Raw genomic sequence first — 19,771 nt, 5'->3', positions numbered from 1 at the left:
CAAGGTTTGTTCCTGGTGATTGTCGCTCTGGTGAATGTTATAATAACGTGTGCCAGCCTGTAAATAGTTCCTTCTTGTTTTGTTATATTTCAGACCTCATTGTTTTTTATGCTTTTAGAGTTGTCATACATTCATTGCATAACTGAATAAAAGCTCTTAACATTTGTATATCCAAACCTTCTGTCTGCCAGCCCCCGAATTGAGAAGCGACACCTCAACAAAATATTTTGAATGTGGGCGGGACTTCCGGCTGAGTGTACCCGGAAGATTTGGATGCAAGTTTCTCGGACGTGCATCCATATGTTCGCTTTTTATGTATCGATCATTGGTATTGATTTAATTTAGGTGATTTTATAAACTCAATACCGGGACGATGTTGTCTTTAGATTTCCTTGACGATGTGCGGCGGATGAATAAGCGCCAGGTATGTACGATAACATTGTTTTTGATGTTGTGTGAATGTGACGGATTCTTCCAAGGCTCGTTAGCTAGCTATCTAGTTATGCTAGCAACATTAGTCGGCTGGTTAGTAACACGTTGCTTAAAATGTAAAGTGCTAGCTAGCTACCCAGCTGTCCGTGTGGTCTTATGTACAAATAGAATTACCCTGCTAGCTAAATACGTTACATCGCCTATTGAACATGGATGATAAACTGGGTTGTCAAAATAACTAGCTAGCTAGCAACCTTGCTAAATCAATGTAGCTTTAGCCAGTACAGTTTCCTCTCTGTCTAAATATGGTGTTACGTCAGTGTTCTTCAAACCTGGTACTGAGGACCCACAAAGTGTGCAGACTTTTATTCCAGCCTAAGTTACTAGCTTCTACTAGATTCTACTGATCATCAAGCCCTTTATTAGCTGAAACATGTATATTAGTACTGGGCTGGGACAAACATAGGCTAGGACAAAAGCCTGCACACCCTGTGAGTCCCCAGGACCAGCTGTTGGTAGATCTAGTTATTATAATCAAACACTAGCTCATCTTTGTCTCAACCTGACAACCTGTCTTATTTGTTTTCAGCTCTACTACCAGGTGCTGAATTTTGGTATGATAGTGTCCTCAGCCCTGATGATCTGGAAAGGACTGATGGTTGTGACAGGCAGCGAGAGCCCTATTGTTGTTGTCCTCAGGTAAAGCATTGGTGTTGTCTATAGCTTATATAGATGGAGTGCTTTTCCAGACACTCAAAGCGCTTTACATAGTAAGGGGAAATTCACCACTTTCACCACCAATGTGTAGCACCCACAAACCTACTGATTGTCTGAAGCGCATCTGCTAATTTTCAGTAACCTGTCTATCCTTGACTGTAACATGTCCTTGGTTTCAGTGGGAGTATGGAGCCTGCTTTCCATCGAGGAGACCTTCTGTTCCTGACAAACCGGGTCGAGGACCCCATCAGAGTCGGAGAGATCGTGGTCTTCAGGATAGAGGGCAGAGAGATCCCCATAGTACACAGAGTACTAAAGATTCATGAAAAGTTGGTCTATGATGTTTCTGTAGTTATTGAAACGCGCTAGTTCTCTCTCGGGATGGTTCTCAATGTTGGTTACAAGTTTGAGAAGGCCTACTTCCCCAAAAAAAGTTTGTATTGCTACATAACACTCAAACTAGGCTTTAAATATTCAATATTATTTCTTACCTCGTGTATGTTTTTTAATACATCTGAATAAATGTGATATTGTCAGAGCAATTTCATAAGCTGCTCTGGGGCCAAGAAATCCATGTATGACTTCCAAACTAAATCTAAATGTTCTTGTTTATTTACTAAATGTTGTTTATCTCCAGGGAAAATGGTGAAATCAAGTTCCTGACCAAAGGTGACAACAACTCTGTAGATGACAGAGGGCTGTACAAGCCGGGACAGCACTGGCTGGAGAAGAAAGATGTGGTGGGAAGAGCCAGAGGGTGAGCATTTATCTCATTCCACCAAAATGATACTAGGCTTAGTCTGCTGTATGACTTCAGTCTAATACTTCACTGGACCTATATGATACCATTTCCCTTGAGATATTATTTAGTGCAAAATGAAACTGAACTTGAGTCTGCACTCATCTAGCCTGTAGTAGTGGAAGGGCTCAAGCAGGGGTTAAAGTTCTCCGTCACTGCGACGGATTTGAGATCAGTGTAGATCCGCAATAAAAATCTTGGGAGATGGGAGGGCTGATTTGGAGATGTAATACGAAGTTGTATTTTCCCAAATAAATGTATTCTCAAATATGTTATTTTATCTGTTACGCTGTGTGTACTGAACTGACATACTGTTGCTGACACTCGGATGTTCAGAGGAAAATGGGAGTTTAAACTTTAAGAAAAATGTTCAATTTGTCACATCCCTACACTAGAGGTGCAGTCAAGTTGCGAGAGCAGTTTTGTCAAATGTATTTTGAAAGCAGGTTTTTTTTTTAAAGAGGAGCTTCCCAATTTTCCATTGCTACCACCTTTATTTCTCTACTCCTTCAATTAGTGGCATCATTTTACAAATGCATTTACAACAGTAGTTTAAAGCATGGTTTAGGCGTGTCTGCGCAAAGTAGTGATGGGTAGTTTGCGAATGAACAGCTTTTTTTGAGTGGCTGTTTTTTGTTATTTTTGGCTGTTTTTTTTCATTTATTTGGCTCCCTGATGTGCATGCTGTTGCTTTTTAAGCAGACATCAACTATCTGCAGATAAATGATAAAAATATTCTCTGAAGATGGTAATTCCTCAGTGCAGGAACAATACAGTGAGGAGAGAGCCTCATTCTGCTCTACGCTCAGTTATTCAGTGCGTTACATTTAGGCTTTTTTTTTGCAGGCCATCTAATAATTTGGTCAGGTAAAAATGTATTTGAACTCAAATTTCACTATCTGACATAATGGTAGGCAACATTTTAGGCTTTAAATTAAGGCTTGACCATTTTTTCATGGTTTTATGTCAATTTCTAAGCACTAATGATGAAGAGCCGTTTGGGAGCCAAATGAGCAGCTCTTTTAGGTGAAAGGAGCCAAACGTTCTGGCTCACCGAAAAGACTCTGAATCACTATGCAACAGAGCTCTAAAAGGGACAATGACATACTTTGTAATAGAAACTAAAAATATCAAATTTTTTGAGTGAATAATAATTAATTTATATATATATATTTATAATGAAAGTATAATCATTAATAATAATAACAATCAGGATGTTGTGTCCAATGAGGTAAATGCAGATGGACAAACTCAATGCTTCAGCCTATGTACATTTTATAACCCCTATCCTGCATTAGTTGGGCTACAGGAGATAATGGTTATAGCACATCTGATAATATAGACCATGCATAGGCTATATACATGGTCCAATATGATTTTACCAATATTTTATTGTGCAAATTTCTGGAGGTGGAAATTTAATTTGAAATGGTTTCAGCATAATTTTATTTTCATTCATTTTGAAGTAGAATGTCCCTTTAAAAAGTCACAAGAACTGAGCTTCTCAGTCTTCTACTTACAAATTATCCCAGGGAGGACCCCGGACCCCCTAAGGAAGGGGACTGGAATTTGTCAAACTCGCAGTTTAGGCCTAATACATGTACAAAATGATCCTCTTTCCTTAAAAGCATGATGGTCGTGACTTTCTTACATGAAAGGGCAGGTTAACTTGGCCCCAGACAAGTTTCAGTCATGGGATTCGTTTTTTTGCTTTAACCCCTGCTCAAGTATTTAACCAGTTGTGTAAAGTACTTAAGTAAACATACTTGAAAGTACTACTTAAGTCATTTTTGTTGTTGTTGTATCTGTACTTTACTATTTATATTTTTGCTAACTTTTACTTACTACATTCCTAAAGAAAATAATGTACTTTTTACTCCATACATTTTCCCTGACACCCAAAAGTACTCGTTACATTTGGACAGGAAAATTGTCAAATTCACGCAAGTCATCCCTACTGCCTCTGATCTGGCACACTCTAATCACAAATGCTTCGTTTGTAAATTATGTCTGAGTGTTGGAGTGTGCCCCTGGCTATCCGTAAATAAATAATATATAGAAAATTGTGCCGTCTGGATTGCTTAATATAAGGAATTTGAAATGATTTATACTTTGACTTTTGATACTTAAGTATATTTTAGCAATTCCATTTACTTTTGATACTTAAATATATTTAAAACCAAATACTTTTAGACTTTTACTCAAGTAGTATTTTACTGGGTGACTTTTACTTAAGTCATTTTCTATTAAGGTATCTTTACTTTTACTCAAGTATGACAGTTGAGTACTTTTTCCACCACTGTATTTAACTATTGAAGATGTAATGTTAGGTAACAATTTACTTGAACTGTACATAATAACAGCATCATGACATTGTCATAAACATGTAATCTGATGTTGAATGTTAATTTTGTCTCCAGGTTTGTGCCATACATCGGAATCGTTACCATTCTGATGAACGACTACCCCAAATTCAAGGTAAGATATTTTACATCGTCATCACTAGAAGCAAAATCACTATGTTTTATGAATTGTTGACTAAATTCAGCCTTATTAGGGGCGGTATGCAGGTAGCCTGAAGGTTAGAGAGCCTGAGCAGTAACCAGTCCAGTTGCTGGGTCATATTTTGGGATCTAAACAGTGGGAGGGGAACTGGCAAACGGAAAGCTGTTGTTTTTAGATCCCCGGATCAGAGATACTATTATTCTGTTCTTCTTTGCCTTCCCAGTATGCTGTTCTCTTCCTGCTGGGTCTGTTTGTCCTGGTCCATCGGGAGTGAGGAAGAGACTACCTAACTATCTGCCACAGATGAAGAATTGGAAAGAATTGGAAATCCCCACCCCACCATGCCTTTCAAGACATAATTATGTTGATTATGTCTAATTACGTTGATTTTCTGTACCATATGTTTTGGATTGTGTGTAGAAATGTGGATAGTGTTCTTTACATTATTAAAAAAACAAGCATTCATTATTTTTGTGAGGGAAATTAGATATAAGTTAAGTAGAATAAAGAGCTGTAATCTTTTTTTTCTTTTTTTAAGAACATGAATCCAACATTTTAGATGGTTAATTACATATTTTGTTTTCACTCTTAATTAGGTTTTGCTTTGCTTAAAGTATTGTATGACAACTGATATATTTGTGACATTAAATATGACATCTGTTACCCTCTCCTGCTTTCTGGTAACTTATGCATCTAGTGTTTTCTTATATTCAAGCATAACTTCACTAAAACACATTTGTGCATTTTCAAAATGCCATTATTTTACATGCAGGCTAAATATAACATTTACATATGTCATTTAGCATACGCTCTTATCCAGACTGATTTACAGTTAGTGCATTCATCTTAAGATGGCTAGGTGGGAAAACCACATATCTCAGTCATGGTAAGTACGTGTTTTATATACTGAACAAAAATATAAACGCAACATGTAAAATGTTGGTCCAATGTTTCATGAGCTAAAATAAATCTACCAAGAAATGTTTAATACGCACAAAAATATGATTTATCTCATTTTGTGCACAAATTTGTTTACATCCCTGTTAGTGAGCTTTTCTCCTTTGCCAAGATAATCCATATTAAGAAGCTGATTAAACAGCATGATCATTACACAGGTGCATCTTCTGCTGGGGACAATAAAAGGCCACTCTAAAATGTGCAGGTGTCACACAACACAATGCCAGATGTCTCAAGTGTTGAGAGAGCATGCAATTGGCATGCTGACTGCAGGAATGTCCACCAGAGCTGTTGCCAGAGAATGTAATGTTAATTTCTCTACCATAAGCCGCCTCCAACGTTGTTTTAGAGAATATGGCAGTACATCCAACCGGCCTCACAACTGCAGACCACGTGTATGGCGTCATGTGGGCGAGCAGTTAGCTGATGTCAATGTTGTGAACAGAGTGCCCCATGGTGGCAATGGGGTTTTGGTATGGGCAGGCATAAGCTACGGACATGAACACAATTGCATTTTATCGATGGCAATTTTAATGCACAGAGATACCGTGATGAGATCCTGAGGCCCATTGTCGTGCAATTCATCCACCGCCATCACCTTATGTTTCAGCATGATAATACATGGCCCCATGTAGCAAGGATCTGTACACAATTCATGGAAGCTGATCATTTCCCAGTTCTTCCATGGCCTGCATACTCACCAGACATGTCACCCATTGAGCATGTTTGGGATGCTCTGGATCGATGTGTACGACAGCGTGTTCCAATTCCCGCCAATATCCAGCAACTTTGCACAGCCATTGAAGAGGAGTGGAACAACATTCCACAGGCCACAATCAACAGCCTGATCAACTCTATGCGAAGGAGATGTGCCGCGCTGCATGAGGCAAATGGTGATCCCACCAGATACTGACTGGTTTTCTGATCCACGTCCCTACCTTTTTCTAAAGGTAACTGTGACCAACAGACCCATATCTGTATTCCCAGTTGTGAAATCCATAGATTAGGGCCTAATTCATTTATTTCAATTGACTGATTTCTTTATATGATCTGTAACTGTAAAATCTTAGAAATTGTTACATGTTGCATTTATATTTTGGTTCACTATACAGTGGGGAAAAAAAGTATTTAGTCAGCCACCAATTGTGCAAGTTCTCCCACTTAAAAAGATGAGAGAGGCCTGTAATTTTCATCATAGGTACACGTCAACTATGACAGACAAATTGAGAAAAAAAAATCCAGAAAATCACATTGTAGGATTTTTAATGAATTTATTTGCAAATTATGGTGGAAAATAAGTATTTGGTCACCTACAAACAAGCAAGATTTCTGGCTCTCACAGACCTGTAACTTCTTCTTTAAGAGGCTCATCTGTCCTCCACTCGTTACCTGTATTAATGGCACCTGTTTGAACTTGTTATCAGTATAAAAGACACCTGTCCACAACCTCAAACAGTCACACTCCAAACTCCACTGTGGCCAAGACCAAAGAGCTGTCAAAGGACACCAGAAACAAAATTGTAGACCTGCACCAGGCTGGGAAGACTGAATCTGCAATAGGTAAGCAGCTTGGTTTTAAGAAATCAACTGTGGGAGCAATTATTAGGAAATGGAAGACATACAAGACCACTGATAATCTCCCTCGATCTGGGGCTCCACGCAACATCTTACCCCGTGGGGTCAAAATGATCACAAGAACGGTGAGCAAAAATCCCAGAACCACACGTGGGGACCTAGTGAATGACCTACAGAGAGCTGGGACCAAAGTAACAAAGCCTACCATCAGTAACACACTACGCCGCCAGGGACTCAAATCCTGCAGTGCCAGACGTGTCCCCCTGCTTAAGCCAGTACATGTCCAGGCCCGTCTGAAGTTTGCTAGAGTGCATTTGGATGATCCAGAAGAGGATTGGGAGAATGTCATATGGTCAGATGAAACCAAAATAAAACTCAAAGAATGCTGAGTTGCATCCAAAGAACACCATACCTACTGTGAAGCATGGGGGTGGAAACATCATGCTTTGGGGCTGTTTTTCTGCAAAGGGACCAGGACGACTGATCCATGTAAAGGAAAGAATGAATGGGGCCATGTATCGTGAGATTTTGAGTGAAAACCTCCTTCCATCAGCAAGGGCATTGAAGATGAAAGGTGGCTGGGTCTTTCAGCATGACAATGATTCCAAACACACCGCCCGGGCAACGAAGGAGTGGCTTCGTAAGAAGCATTTCAAGGTCCTGGAGTGGCCTAGCCAGTCTCCAGATCTCAACCCCATAGAAAATCTTTGGAGGGAGTTGAAAGTCCGTGTTGCCCAGCGACAGCCCCAAAACATCACTGCTCTAGAGGAGATCTGCATGGAGGAATGGGCCAAAAAACCAGCAACAGTGTGTGAAAACCTTGTGAAGACTTACAGAAAACGTTTGACCTGTGTCATTGCCAACAAAGGGTATATAACAAAGTATTGAGAAACTTTTGTTATTGACCAAATACTTATTTTCCACCATCATTTGCAAATAAATTCATTAAAAATCCTACAATGTGATTTTCTGGATTTTTTTTTCTAATTTTGTCTGTCATAGTTGACGTGTACCTATGATGAAAATTACAGGCCTCTCTCATCTTTTTAAGTGGGAGAACTTGCACAATTGGTGGCTGACTAAATACTTTTTTTCCCCACTGTATATACACTACCGGTCAAAAGTTTTAGAACACCTACTCATTCAAGGGTTTTTCTTTATTTTTACTATTTTCTACATTGTAGAGTAATAGTGAAGACATCAAAAATGTGAAATAACGCATATGGAATAAAAAAGGGTTAAACAAATCAAAATATATTTTCTATTTGAGATTCTTCAAATACCTTTGCTTTGATGACAGCTTTGCACAATTTTGGCATTCTCTCAACCAGCTTCATGAGGTAGTCACCTGGAATGCATTTCAATTAACAGGTGTGCCTTGTTAAAAGTTAATTTGTGGTATTTCTTTCCTTCTTAATGCTTTTGAGCCAATCAGTAGTGTTGTGACAAGGAAGTGGGGTATACAGAAGATAGCCCTATTTGGTAAAAGACCAAGTCCATATTATGGCAAGAACAGCTAAAATAAGCAAAGAGAAACGACAGTCCATCATTACTTTAAGACATGAAGGTCAGTCAATACGGAAAATTTCAAGAACTTTAAAAGTTTCTTCAAGTGCAGTCGCAAAAACCATCAAGCGCTATGATGAAACTGGCACTCATGAGGACCGCCACAGGAATGGAAGACCCAGAGTTACCTCTGCTGCAGAGGATAAGTTAATTAGAGTTACCAGCCTCAGAAATTGCAGCCCAAATAAATGCTTCACAGAGTTCAAGTAACAGACACATCTCAACGTCAACTATTCAGAGGAGACTGTGTGAATCAGGCCTTCATGGTCAAATTGCTTCAAAGAAACCACTACTAAAGGACACCAATCAGAAGAAGAGACTTGTTGGGCCAAGAATTAAGAGCAATGGACATTAGACCGGTGGAAATGTGTCCTTTGGGCTGGAGTCCAAATTGGAGATTTTTGGTTCCAACCGCCTTGTCTTTGTGAGATGCGGTGGGGGTGAACGGATGATCTCTGCATGTATATTTCCCACCGTAAAGCATGGAGGAGGAGGTGTTATGGTGTTGGGGTGCTTTGCTGGTGACACTGTCTGTGATTTATTTAGAATTCAAGGCACACTTAACCAGCATGGCTACCACAGCATTCTGCAGTGATATGCCATCCCATCTGGTTTGAACTTAGTGGGACTATCATTTGTTTTTCAACAAGACAATGACCCAACACACCTCCAGGCTGTGTAATGGCTATTTTACCAAGAAAGAGAGTGATGGAGTGCTGCATCCGATGACCTGGCCTCCACAATCCCCCGACCTCAACCAAATTGAGATGGTTTGGGATGAATCGGACCGCAGAGTGAAGGAAAAGCAGCCAACAAGTGCTCAGCATATGTGGGAACTCCTTCAAGACTATTGGAAAAGCATTCCAGGTGAAGCTGGTTGAGAGAATGCCAAGAGTGGTTACTACATGATTTAATGTGTTATTTCATAGTTTTGATGTCTTCACTATTATTCTACAATGTAGAACATAGTAAAAAATCTAGGAAAACCGTTGAATGAGTAGGTGTTCTAAAACTTTTGACCGGTAGTGTGTATATACAGTGGGGAGAACAAGTATTTGATACACTGCCGATTTTGCAGGTTTTCCTACTTACAAAGCATGTAGAGGTCTGTAATTTTTATCATAGGTACACTTCAACTGTGAGAGACGGAATCTAGAAAATCACATTGTATGATTTTTAAGTAATTCATTTGCATTTTATTGCATGACATAAGTATTTGATCACCTACCAACCAGTAAGAATTCCGGCTCTCACAGACCTGTTAGTTTTTCTTTAAGAAGCCCTCCTGTTCTCCACTCATTACCTGTATTAACTGCACCTGTTTGAACTCGTTACCTGTATAAAAGACACCTGTCCACACACTCAATCAAACAGACTCCAACCTCTCCACAATGGCCAAGACCAGAGAGCTGTGTAAGGACATCAGGGATACAATTGTAGACCTGCACAAGGCTGGGATGGGCTACAGGACAATAGGCAAGCAGCTTGGTGAGAAGGCAACAACTGTTGGCGCAATTATTAGAAAATGGAAGAAGTTCAAGATGACGGTCAATCACCCTCGGTCTGGGGCTCCATGCAAGATCTCACCTCGTGGGGCATCAATGATCATGAGGAAGGTGAGGGATCAGCCCAGAACTACACGGCAGGACCTGGTCAATGACCTGAAGAGAGCTGGGACCACAGTCTCAAAGAAAACCATTAGTAACACACTACGCCGTCATGGATTAAAATCCTGCAGCACACGCAAGGTCCCCCTGCTCAAGCCAGCGCATGTCCAGGCCCGTCTGAAGTTTGCCAGTGACCATCTGGATGATCCAGAGGAGGAATGGGAGAAGGTCATGTGGTCTGATGAGACAAAAATAGAGCTTTTTGGTCTAAACTCCACTCGCCGTGTTTGGAGGAAGAAGAAGGATGAGTACAACCCCAAGAACACCATCCCAACCATGAAGCATGGAGGTGGAAACATCATTCTTTGGGGATGCTTTTCTGCAAAGGGGACAGGACGACTGCACCGTATTGAGGGGAGGATAGATGGGGCCATGTATCGCGAGATCTTGGCCAACAACCTCCTTCCCTCAGTAAGAGCATTGAAGATGGGTCGTGGCTGGGGGAACCCGAAACACACAGCCAGAATGATGGAGACCACTGTGTTCTTGGGGACCTTCAATGCTTCAGAAATGTTTTGGTACCCTTCCCCAGATCTGTGCCTCGACACAATCCTGTCTCAGAGCTCTACGGACAATTCCTTTGACCTCATGGCTTTTGCTCTGACATGCACTGTCAACTGTGGAACCTTATATAGACAGGTGTGTGCCTTTCCAAATCATGTCCAATCAATTGAATTCACCACAGGTGGACTCCAATCAAGTTCTCAAGGATGATCAATGGAAACAGGATGCACCTGAGCTCAATTTTGAGTCTCATAGCAAAGGGTCTGAACACTTATGTAAATATGGTATTTCTGTTTTTTATTGTTAATAAATTAGCTAACATTTCTAAAATTCTGTTTTCGCTTCATCATTATGGGGTATTATGTGTAGATTGATCAGGAAAAAATGTAATTCAATCCATTTTAGAATAAGGCTTTAATGTAACAAAATTTGGAAAAAGTCAAGGGGTCTCAATATTTTCCGAATGCACTGTATATGTTAGAGTCACCTTTGGCAGCGATTACAGCTGTGAGTCTTTCTGGGTAAGTCTCTAAGAGCTTTGCACACCTGGATTGTACAATATTTGCACTTTATTCTTTAAAAAATTCTTCAAGCTCTGTCAAGTTGGTTGTAGATTTTCAAACTGATTTAAGTAAAAACTGTAATTAGGCCACTCAGGAACATTCAATGGCGTCTTGGTAAGCAACTCCAATGGCCTTGTGTTTTAGGTTATTGTCCTGCTGAAAGGTGAATTTGTTTCCCAGTGTCTGTTGGAAAGCAGACTGAACCAGGTTTTCCTCTAGGATTTTGACTGTGCTTAGCTCTATTCCATTTAATTTTATCCTAAAAAAAGTCCCTAGTCCTTGCCGATGGCAAGCATACCCATAACATGATGCAGCCACCAGCATGCTTGAAAATATGAAGAGTGGTACTCTATGAAGTGTTGTGTTGAATTTGCCCTTAAAACATAACACTTTGTATTCAGGACATCAAATTAATTTCTTTGCCACATCTTTTGCTGTTTTACTTTAGGATGAATGTTTTGGGATATTTTTTTATTCTGTACAGGCTGCGTTCTTTCACTCTGTCATTTAGGTTAGTATTGTGGAGTAATTACAATGTTGTTGATCCATCCTAATTTTTCTCCTATTAGACATTAAACTCTGTAACTGTTTTAAAGTCACCACTGGCCTCATGGTGAAATCCCTGAGGGATTTCCCTCCTCTCCAGCAACTGAGTTAGGAAGTACGCCTGTATCTTTGTAGTGACTGGGTGTATTGATACACTATCCAAAGTGTAATTAATAACTTCACCATGCTCAAAGGGATATTCAATGTCTGCTTTTGTTATTTTTACCCATCTACCAATAGGTGCCCCTCTTTGCGAGGCATTGGAAAACCTCCCTGGTCTTTGTGGTTGAATCTGTGTTTGAAATTCACTGCTCGACTGAGGGACCTTACAGATAATTATATATGTGGGGTACACAGATGAGGTAGTCATTCAAAAATCATGTTTAACACTATTATTGCACACAGAGTGAGTCCATGCAACTTATTATGTGACTTGTTAAGCAAAGTTTTACTCCTGAACTTATTTAGGCTTGCCATAACAAAGGGGTTGAATTCTTATTGACTCAAGACATTTCAGTATTTAATTTTTAATTAATTTGTAAAAATGTCTAAAAACATAATTCCACTTTGACATGATGGGGTATTGTGTGTAGGCCAATCACACAAAATCTCAATTTAATCCATTTTAAATTCAGGCTGTAACACAACAAAGTATGGAAAAAGTCAAGGGGTGTGAATACTTTCTGAAGGCGCTGTACAGTACTGTATATGCTCTCATGGTGAGGAGGAAGATCTAAGGATAGACAAAGTTACTATGAAGATTTATGAAGGATAAATATTTGCCTCTTCAAATCAAGTGTTAAAGCCCTGACACAGGGCCTTATTCAATAAACCTTGTACAGCATCCAAATATTATTGAGACGCAGCCAAACAGTATTCCTCCCACACCGTTAGAATTGTTATACAATAATACAATAAATGCAACCATATTTTATACATGATTTATTAACAGATCTGAAGGCAGATTTTGCTCTGACAGTCTTCATTTAATGCACCCTGTACAGTTTCCCTGATGGTATGGGTTAAAATTCTAATAACAGTGGGTGGTCACAGTCTCTTTAAATCATCTTGCAATTCTAGATGTGGCCCTGGTTTGCTTATACAGTTTCTAATGTATCTAATGGTGAATCCTATATGTCTTTATATAGAATACTGGAAATCCCTCCAACATAGGCTAATCCCCATCAAAGGGTTAATCAGGTATGTTTGGGGGACACCAGCACTTTCCAGGTCTCTAGGGAATTACCTGCATTGACTCAGTCTGTAGGTACTTCACACATCCTTCAGGCACTTTAAGATTAAATAACCTATGATCCGTGAGCCCTTCAAGTTCATGGCTTCCATGCGAGTCGAGTCCAGCTCGATCAGAGACCTCAATATACCTTTCAAGTATTGTCCTTGTCAAGGTAATTAATTTATTAAGAAGGCAGTTTCCCGGTCACAGATTAAGTTTAGTCCTGGACTAAAAAGCAACTTTCAAGCAATTTTAATTCCTCTTGTGTTATTGAAAATGGCTCGTAAGTAAGCATTTCGGCGCATGTGACAAATACAATTTGATTTGATTTCATGGCGATTGTACATTGACCATGCTTTTATTCCAGGACTAGGTTTAATCTGTGCCCTGAGAAACCGCCCCAAATGTCTGAACGTACTTTGTCTCTCTTGCATCAAATTCCTTCACCGATGCACTTAGTTGTCTCGATAGTCCATTCATAATATCCTAATTTCTGTCACGCAAACTCACAGCACCCAGGCTAAATGAATGAACGGTGTGACTGGAGTCTTGGATGTCAAAGGTTAGACAGGGGACAATACCAAGCAGTAGGCCTAGTTCTCTAACTTAACTTCCCAGTTAGCCAGTTAGCACCCTGAAGTGACAAAAAGGACACTGTCTCAACAGCTCTAATTCTGGGGTGATAATCAGCAAGTCCTCTTCTGCGTCCCAAAGGGTATCCGATTTCATAGTGCACTACTTTTGATCAGAGCACTACGGGCCCTGGTCAAAAGTAGTGCACTACATAGGGAATAGGGTGCCATTTGGGATCCTAGCCCTCCTGTCCTAAGACCGGAGGCTGAGGTCTGTGGGACTGAGAACGACAGTCCAGTGACCACGACTGCCTGTGTGCCACAACTGACAGCCAAATGTCAGGTTACTCATGTGGAACTAAGGCCCTGGGGGTGTCTTGGCAGGAAATAATGTTTGCATCACAAACGGAACCCTATTTCCTACATAGCCCATAGTGCTCTGGTCAAAAATAGTGCACGATGTAGGGAATAGGGTGCCATTTGTGATGCATGCAATGTGTTGGCCTGAATTTCCTGCCATGCATGGCGTCAGGAAAGCTGAAGGAATCTGTTGTGGGCAGAGCTGATAATGGACCTAATTTACACCTCCAATAATTTATCCTAAAATATACATTTATCTCAAGGGGCTAATACTGATTTCTCTATTGATAATACATTAACTAGTAGAGGTGCTGAGGATGCTGCAGCAGCACCAACAGAAGAATCGGACAACAACAAAAACAGATTTTTTTATTTTTATTTTTTTTTGAAGAAAAGATATGTTCTCACAAAAGTAGTGTACTGGGCCTTTACTAGTCCTGTATTAGAGGACTCATATAGCCGTCTGTAATATGATCAACCACTTCAGTAGTTGCATTGCAGAGTTCTCCATAATAGGCCTATTCATCTATAGATTCTAGTCTTCTGAAACTAAACATATTGGAATATTCCCTCTGCAGTGACCTTAATTGAGTTTACTATGGACTAATTAATTATGAAATAATTGACATATTGACGTGTTTCCACATTACTGTTGACACTGATAGGCTATGCTTAAGCCACCTATTGTTCGATCTAATCGCCATGCGTAAAAGCGCGCGTAATTTATGCAGCAAATATTATTTATAGATTTAAAGATTACGCACGAATGAATCATTATGTTGTGGCCAATTTAAACTGTGAGAATGACTGACAGCTTGGGTTTGGTCACCAACCATGCTTGTGAATTGCTCTGCATAAAATGCCCTGACTTCGTGTCGGTGTCACGCAAGAGGGCCCACCCAGATCAGCATGGTATAAATGCAGCATCGGATTGGGTCTGGAAGTCTGTCACGAATAACTGCGCTTCTATTGCCACTTGGAAATTTTGCGTCCAGGGGAGAGTTCGAAAGCCTATTTCCTCCGTAGAGATGTCCGGATTTTATATGAACAACGTTTGCCAATTTGTTTTTTTTACCTACCTTGTGCTTTTTTCTTACATTTCTGTAACCACTTCAGTAAGTTTTGATTTAACCGAACTTGGAAATAAAGTTGCGAAAATTAAAGTTAATCAAAGAGGGAATCTTTGGGCGACAGGTAAGGCATGCGAAGGCTATTCTCAATCTCATCCACAACACAGCATACAATTGTGAAAGTAAAATCTGGCAATTACATATATTTGTATTCCTATTTACAACAATGGATTAAGTCTAACTCTTATCAAAGAAAGCTATATTTACTCTTTCAAAATATAGACTTTCAACATGTTAGGAAATATTTAATTTCACTTGAGAATCAAATTACACTTACCAAACTATTATTTTATCTTACCTCCAAGGTCATTTTATGGGCAAGAAGAGTGTCATGGATAGCCCTCTGCTCCAGTCTCCGGATGGGCAGGCTGTGGATGCGTTCGAGGTCGCCTTGAGTCCGGAACAGAACGGGATGGGAAACCTCTTCCAAGATGTGCTGAGGGTTGCGTTGCAAGCCCAACTCAGAGAGGACACAGAGAACGGCTCTAAAAACCAGGTGAGCTATCAACAACACCGACCTGTATATGACCATAGTGGATTTATCTGTACATTTTAAAATGAGATTATCTTGTGTCAAAAATGCATTGTTTAATGGCATTATCTTAACCAGGTGAGCCTCAACTGGTCTGACAAGATATTTAACTGTGACGTAGAAAATACATGTCTAAGGCATTATTTAATGGCATTCTCTTAATATCCCATAGGAGACTGGATTGTTGATGAAGATATTAGAGAGCTACATTCAAAACAACAGAAAGTGATGCAGAAGTCTATCATAATGTTACTTATAACCAAGCAGAAGTCATCCAGTCTATGTCTATAAAGGTTTTGGTCAATATGGAATCAAATCTTCTATGCTATAAAATGATTGTAACATGTCTGTTCAGTTTACAGTTTACCAAAATGCCATTTGCAATGTCACTGGATCCAAAATGAGGGGTGAATCAAATGTACATGTGTATTTATCGTTTTTGAAGATGTGCTGCATTGTATTGTTGATATTAAATTATTTATATTCAATAAAACCAATTATTTGCAAATTATTTGACATTTACCGTACATTAAATTGTTAAAAGGTTCCAAAAAGGAAAAGTTAAGGTTTTCATACTTGAGGTATGAACAATTTATCAGGGTTGCAGAGTATATGTCCTGTATACTCCAGGGAATTGTAAGAAAGGAATCCTATAGTTTTACTGACAAAAATAATGGATCGTTCCTTCATAGCCTACACACATAGACCAAAAACTAAGGGGAATGCAGCATACCATCGTAATAATCACTCTACAATGTGAAATTACAGGCATGATATCAACAGACACTTCAGAAGACCAATTAAGTTATCTAATAACACAGAGAGGTATGAACAAGACCCATTCTTCACTTAAAATCCTCTCATTGCTGCCTGTGGACTGGAAGAGTAGCCTACTAATAGACTTCATTCTCATGTTTGTCTCCTGAAGCTTTCATTGAAGAGACAGAGAGAACACTCCAGATTGATCTGACTAATAAATAACTTTTTCTTTTTTAATACAAGGATTCTGTACTTGAGAATAGATTCAATTACATTATCACCATATTGCTCTGACTAATAAATACATGTTTTGATTATGTCCTTGAGAATAGAATATGAAGTGAAATCACATTATGTTGTGGAAACAGGGTTTATTAAAAATGCACAAAACAGTACAAGTGGATAGATATTAATTCTGTCCGTTTCTGCCCCCTTTAACACTGATATTGACAGATATTCCATAGGGGCCTATACCACATTACTTTAGTCAGCCAGGGAAGAGAAGCTTCACTTTTCCTCAGGCTATAGCAGGACTGAGAAATCAACAGATTGCACTCACAGCGTGAGTGAGAGAAAATAACTTGCTTTTAATGCGAGCAAATATAACAAGTGTGTACTAAAAATCAAGTTGAAGCAAGCAACACTTACTTACATAAACACTACATGTGGGCGCCTTACATAAATACTGTATATTCATGATTTAATGTTTAAATATTTTCTTTTAACTGAAAAAAATCTATATGGTACTCACATTCACCATTTCTCTCAGTATCGTCCAGTCTGGCAGTATTCAATCTGTTATTATTCAACCCATTTTTTATTCTCTGGCTTTTTTGCATGAAGGGATGATCTCTGGCCTTCTCAATCAATAATGGCAATGTAATGTATTTCACCTTTATTGCCCTGAGACAATCCACTGTATTATAAACTGAACTAATAACATTAGCCAACTATATTTCAATGACTTTTACCAATATGTTCTGCCAGTCATGACAGTTCCTGTAGGCAGGGTATCTAATTTTTCCAAGCTGTTATTTGTTCTGTGTAGCTTACTTGACTGAAACTCTATACGTCAATAATGAAACATTTACTAGTGTGTGGCCTGTTGACGTGTAATACATTCAACTTTGGTAACACATACATGACTCACAAACAAACAGGGCTTAAACTGTGCATATGAAGGCTGACTCAATGTATATACTGTATATTTGGGATTTAAAAGGAGTCTATCCAGGTTCCTGGAAACTGACAGTGTGGGGTTTAAGTAGTTTTATGGACATTTACCGTACACAACATCTAATACATGTAGATGTTAGGAACAAATGGTAGCCAATAGCCACATTTCCCCATCTCACACTATGGGTGCTTGAGCATTCAGTAAGGTCTGCACCCAGGGTCTGCTCACTCCCACCACACAGCCGTCACTTCAGTTCAGACCCACTTCGGACTTTCTGTTCACGCTCAAAAACAAAGCTGAGAACACACCTGTTTAGGATTCCTTTTAAATAACCCAATGGCGTTCTCTCTGATGTCTTCGTGTCCTCACCTGTCTGACTCCTCCTTCATGTCTGATGTTCTATTGTTTTGCCTCTGTATTCGGTGGTTATCTCTCCACAGCTCTGTACTAGGGTTGGGGTCAATTCTATTTAAATTCCAGTCAATTCAGAAAGTAAACGAAATTCCAATTCCATATTTTTCTAATTGAAAAGCATTTGAATGGGAATTTCAGCGTAATTCCTGAATTGACTGGAAAAGAAACGGAATTGACCCCAACCCTGTTCTGTACTGTCTGATGTTTGACTTCATTATTTTATCATTACGTTAGGTGACCTCACATGTCCAGAAAGGTGCCTAACAAATAAATGCCATATTCTCAGCACCCAATGTCTGAAAAGCATTCCTACAATCCAGTCAAAAGAGGTCTCTGTAAAATAGAGGTTAGATGATTGATTAGATTAGGATGTTTTTAAATTAAGTATAGTAGATATTGTCCTTGTGTTCTCTTCACAATGTATGAATGTATTTTGTTACTCTCGGTCTTGATTACTTACAGCTGTGTAGTTCTAATACACTAACACCTCTTCTCAGCACCCAATGTCTGAAAAGCATTCCTACAATCCAGTCAAAAGAGGTCTCTGTAAAATAGAGGTTAGGTGATTGATTAGATTAGGATGTTTTTAAATGAAGTATAGTAGATATTGTCCTTGTGTTCTCTTCACAATGTATGAATGTATTTTGTTACTCTCGGTCTTGATTACTTACAGCTGTGTAGTTCTAATACACTAACACCTCTTCTCAGCACCCAATGTCTGAAAAGCATTCCTACAATCCAGTCAAAAGAGGTCTCTGTAAAATAGAGGTTAGATGATTGATTAGATTAGGATGTTTTTAAATTAAGTATAGTAGATATTGTCCTTGTGTTCTCTTCACAATGTATGAATCTATTTTGTTACTCTCGGTCTTGATTACTTACAGCTGTGTAGTTCTAATACACTAACACCTCTTCTCACATTGTTGTCTCATGTGGTTGATTTATGATTGTTCCTCTTCAAATTACAGTTGATTAAAGTTACCCAGTTGTAATTACTGTATATATACTGGGTGGTTCGAACTTGAATGCTGATTGGCTGACACCATGGTATATCAGACCATATACCACGGGTATGACAAAACATTTCTAATTACTTTGGCAACCAGTTTATAATAGCAATAAGGCACCTCGCGGATTTGTGGTATATGGCAAATATACTACAGCTAATGGCTGTATCCAGGCACTCTGTGTTGCATCTGTACATAAGAACAGCCCTTAGCCATGGTATATTGGCCATATACCACACCTCCTCGGGACATATTGCTTAAATATATGACACACAAGTATACATAATATATTATATACATGTAGGGTACACATGAATATTACCATATTTTGCATGGTAACGTGTTGCATAGGGTTATTATTATTATTATTATTATTAGCCGTGCATAGCTCCCAGATACACTGTCAGTATGGAGTAGGAGGGGGAATAAATTATCCTACACAGAATTCATTCAGCGATATTGAATTTGGCTATAATCAGTGGCCCCTCAACTAGCCTATGTACATGCATGACACCTCTGGGGAAATGCTTTTACATTTAATTAGGCTATCTCCTCAGAATGATTTGCTAAATCTCGAAGGGTCATCATGATGTAATTTGTAGATTAATTTACAGTAAATAAATAAACAAAAACAATAAACATAGTTTGAATGGTCAGATGAGGTAACACCCAGCCATTTATAGGTTACGGTGTAGCACATCATAGTGTTCATTGTATTTCGTAATGAACAGTTGATTGAATTGAAATGTACTTGT

General features: G+C 39.1%; 1 protein-coding gene across 1 annotated transcript; it reads left to right on the top strand.

Moving 5' to 3' along the window:
* The first annotated feature begins 229 nt into the window (after window positions 1–229).
* LOC311106342 (signal peptidase complex catalytic subunit SEC11A) lies at window positions 230–5,121 on the top strand. Its single transcript, XM_084188432.1, has 6 exons — window positions 230–424; window positions 1,022–1,131; window positions 1,329–1,478; window positions 1,787–1,906; window positions 4,369–4,426; window positions 4,677–5,121. Exons 1-6 carry the CDS (start codon window positions 374–376, stop codon window positions 4,725–4,727), a joined length of 540 nt encoding a protein of 179 aa, XP_084044558.1. The 5' UTR covers window positions 230–373; the 3' UTR covers window positions 4,728–5,121.
* The last annotated feature ends 14,650 nt before the right edge of the window (window positions 5,122–19,771 follow it).

Source organism: Coregonus lavaretus (genome assembly GCF_964263955.1).
Source record: "Coregonus lavaretus genome assembly, contig: HAP1_SCAFFOLD_275, whole genome shotgun sequence".
Classification (NCBI taxonomy): domain Eukaryota; kingdom Metazoa; phylum Chordata; class Actinopteri; order Salmoniformes; family Salmonidae; genus Coregonus; species Coregonus lavaretus.
This window is presented reverse-complemented; position numbering and strand designations above follow the sequence as displayed.

Bases quoted from the DNA above. Each gene is read 5' to 3' on its own strand.
- LOC311106342 (XM_084188432.1), top strand. From the start codon at position 374: ATGTTGTCTTTAGATTTCCTTGACGATGTGCGGCGGATGAATAAGCGC. The intron at 425-1,021 runs GTATGTACGATA...ATTTGTTTTCAG, and splicing joins GGCGGATGAATAAGCGCCAG to CTCTACTACCAGGTGCTGAA. The intron at 1,907-4,368 runs GTGAGCATTTAT...TTTTGTCTCCAG, and splicing joins GTGGTGGGAAGAGCCAGAGG to GTTTGTGCCATACATCGGAA.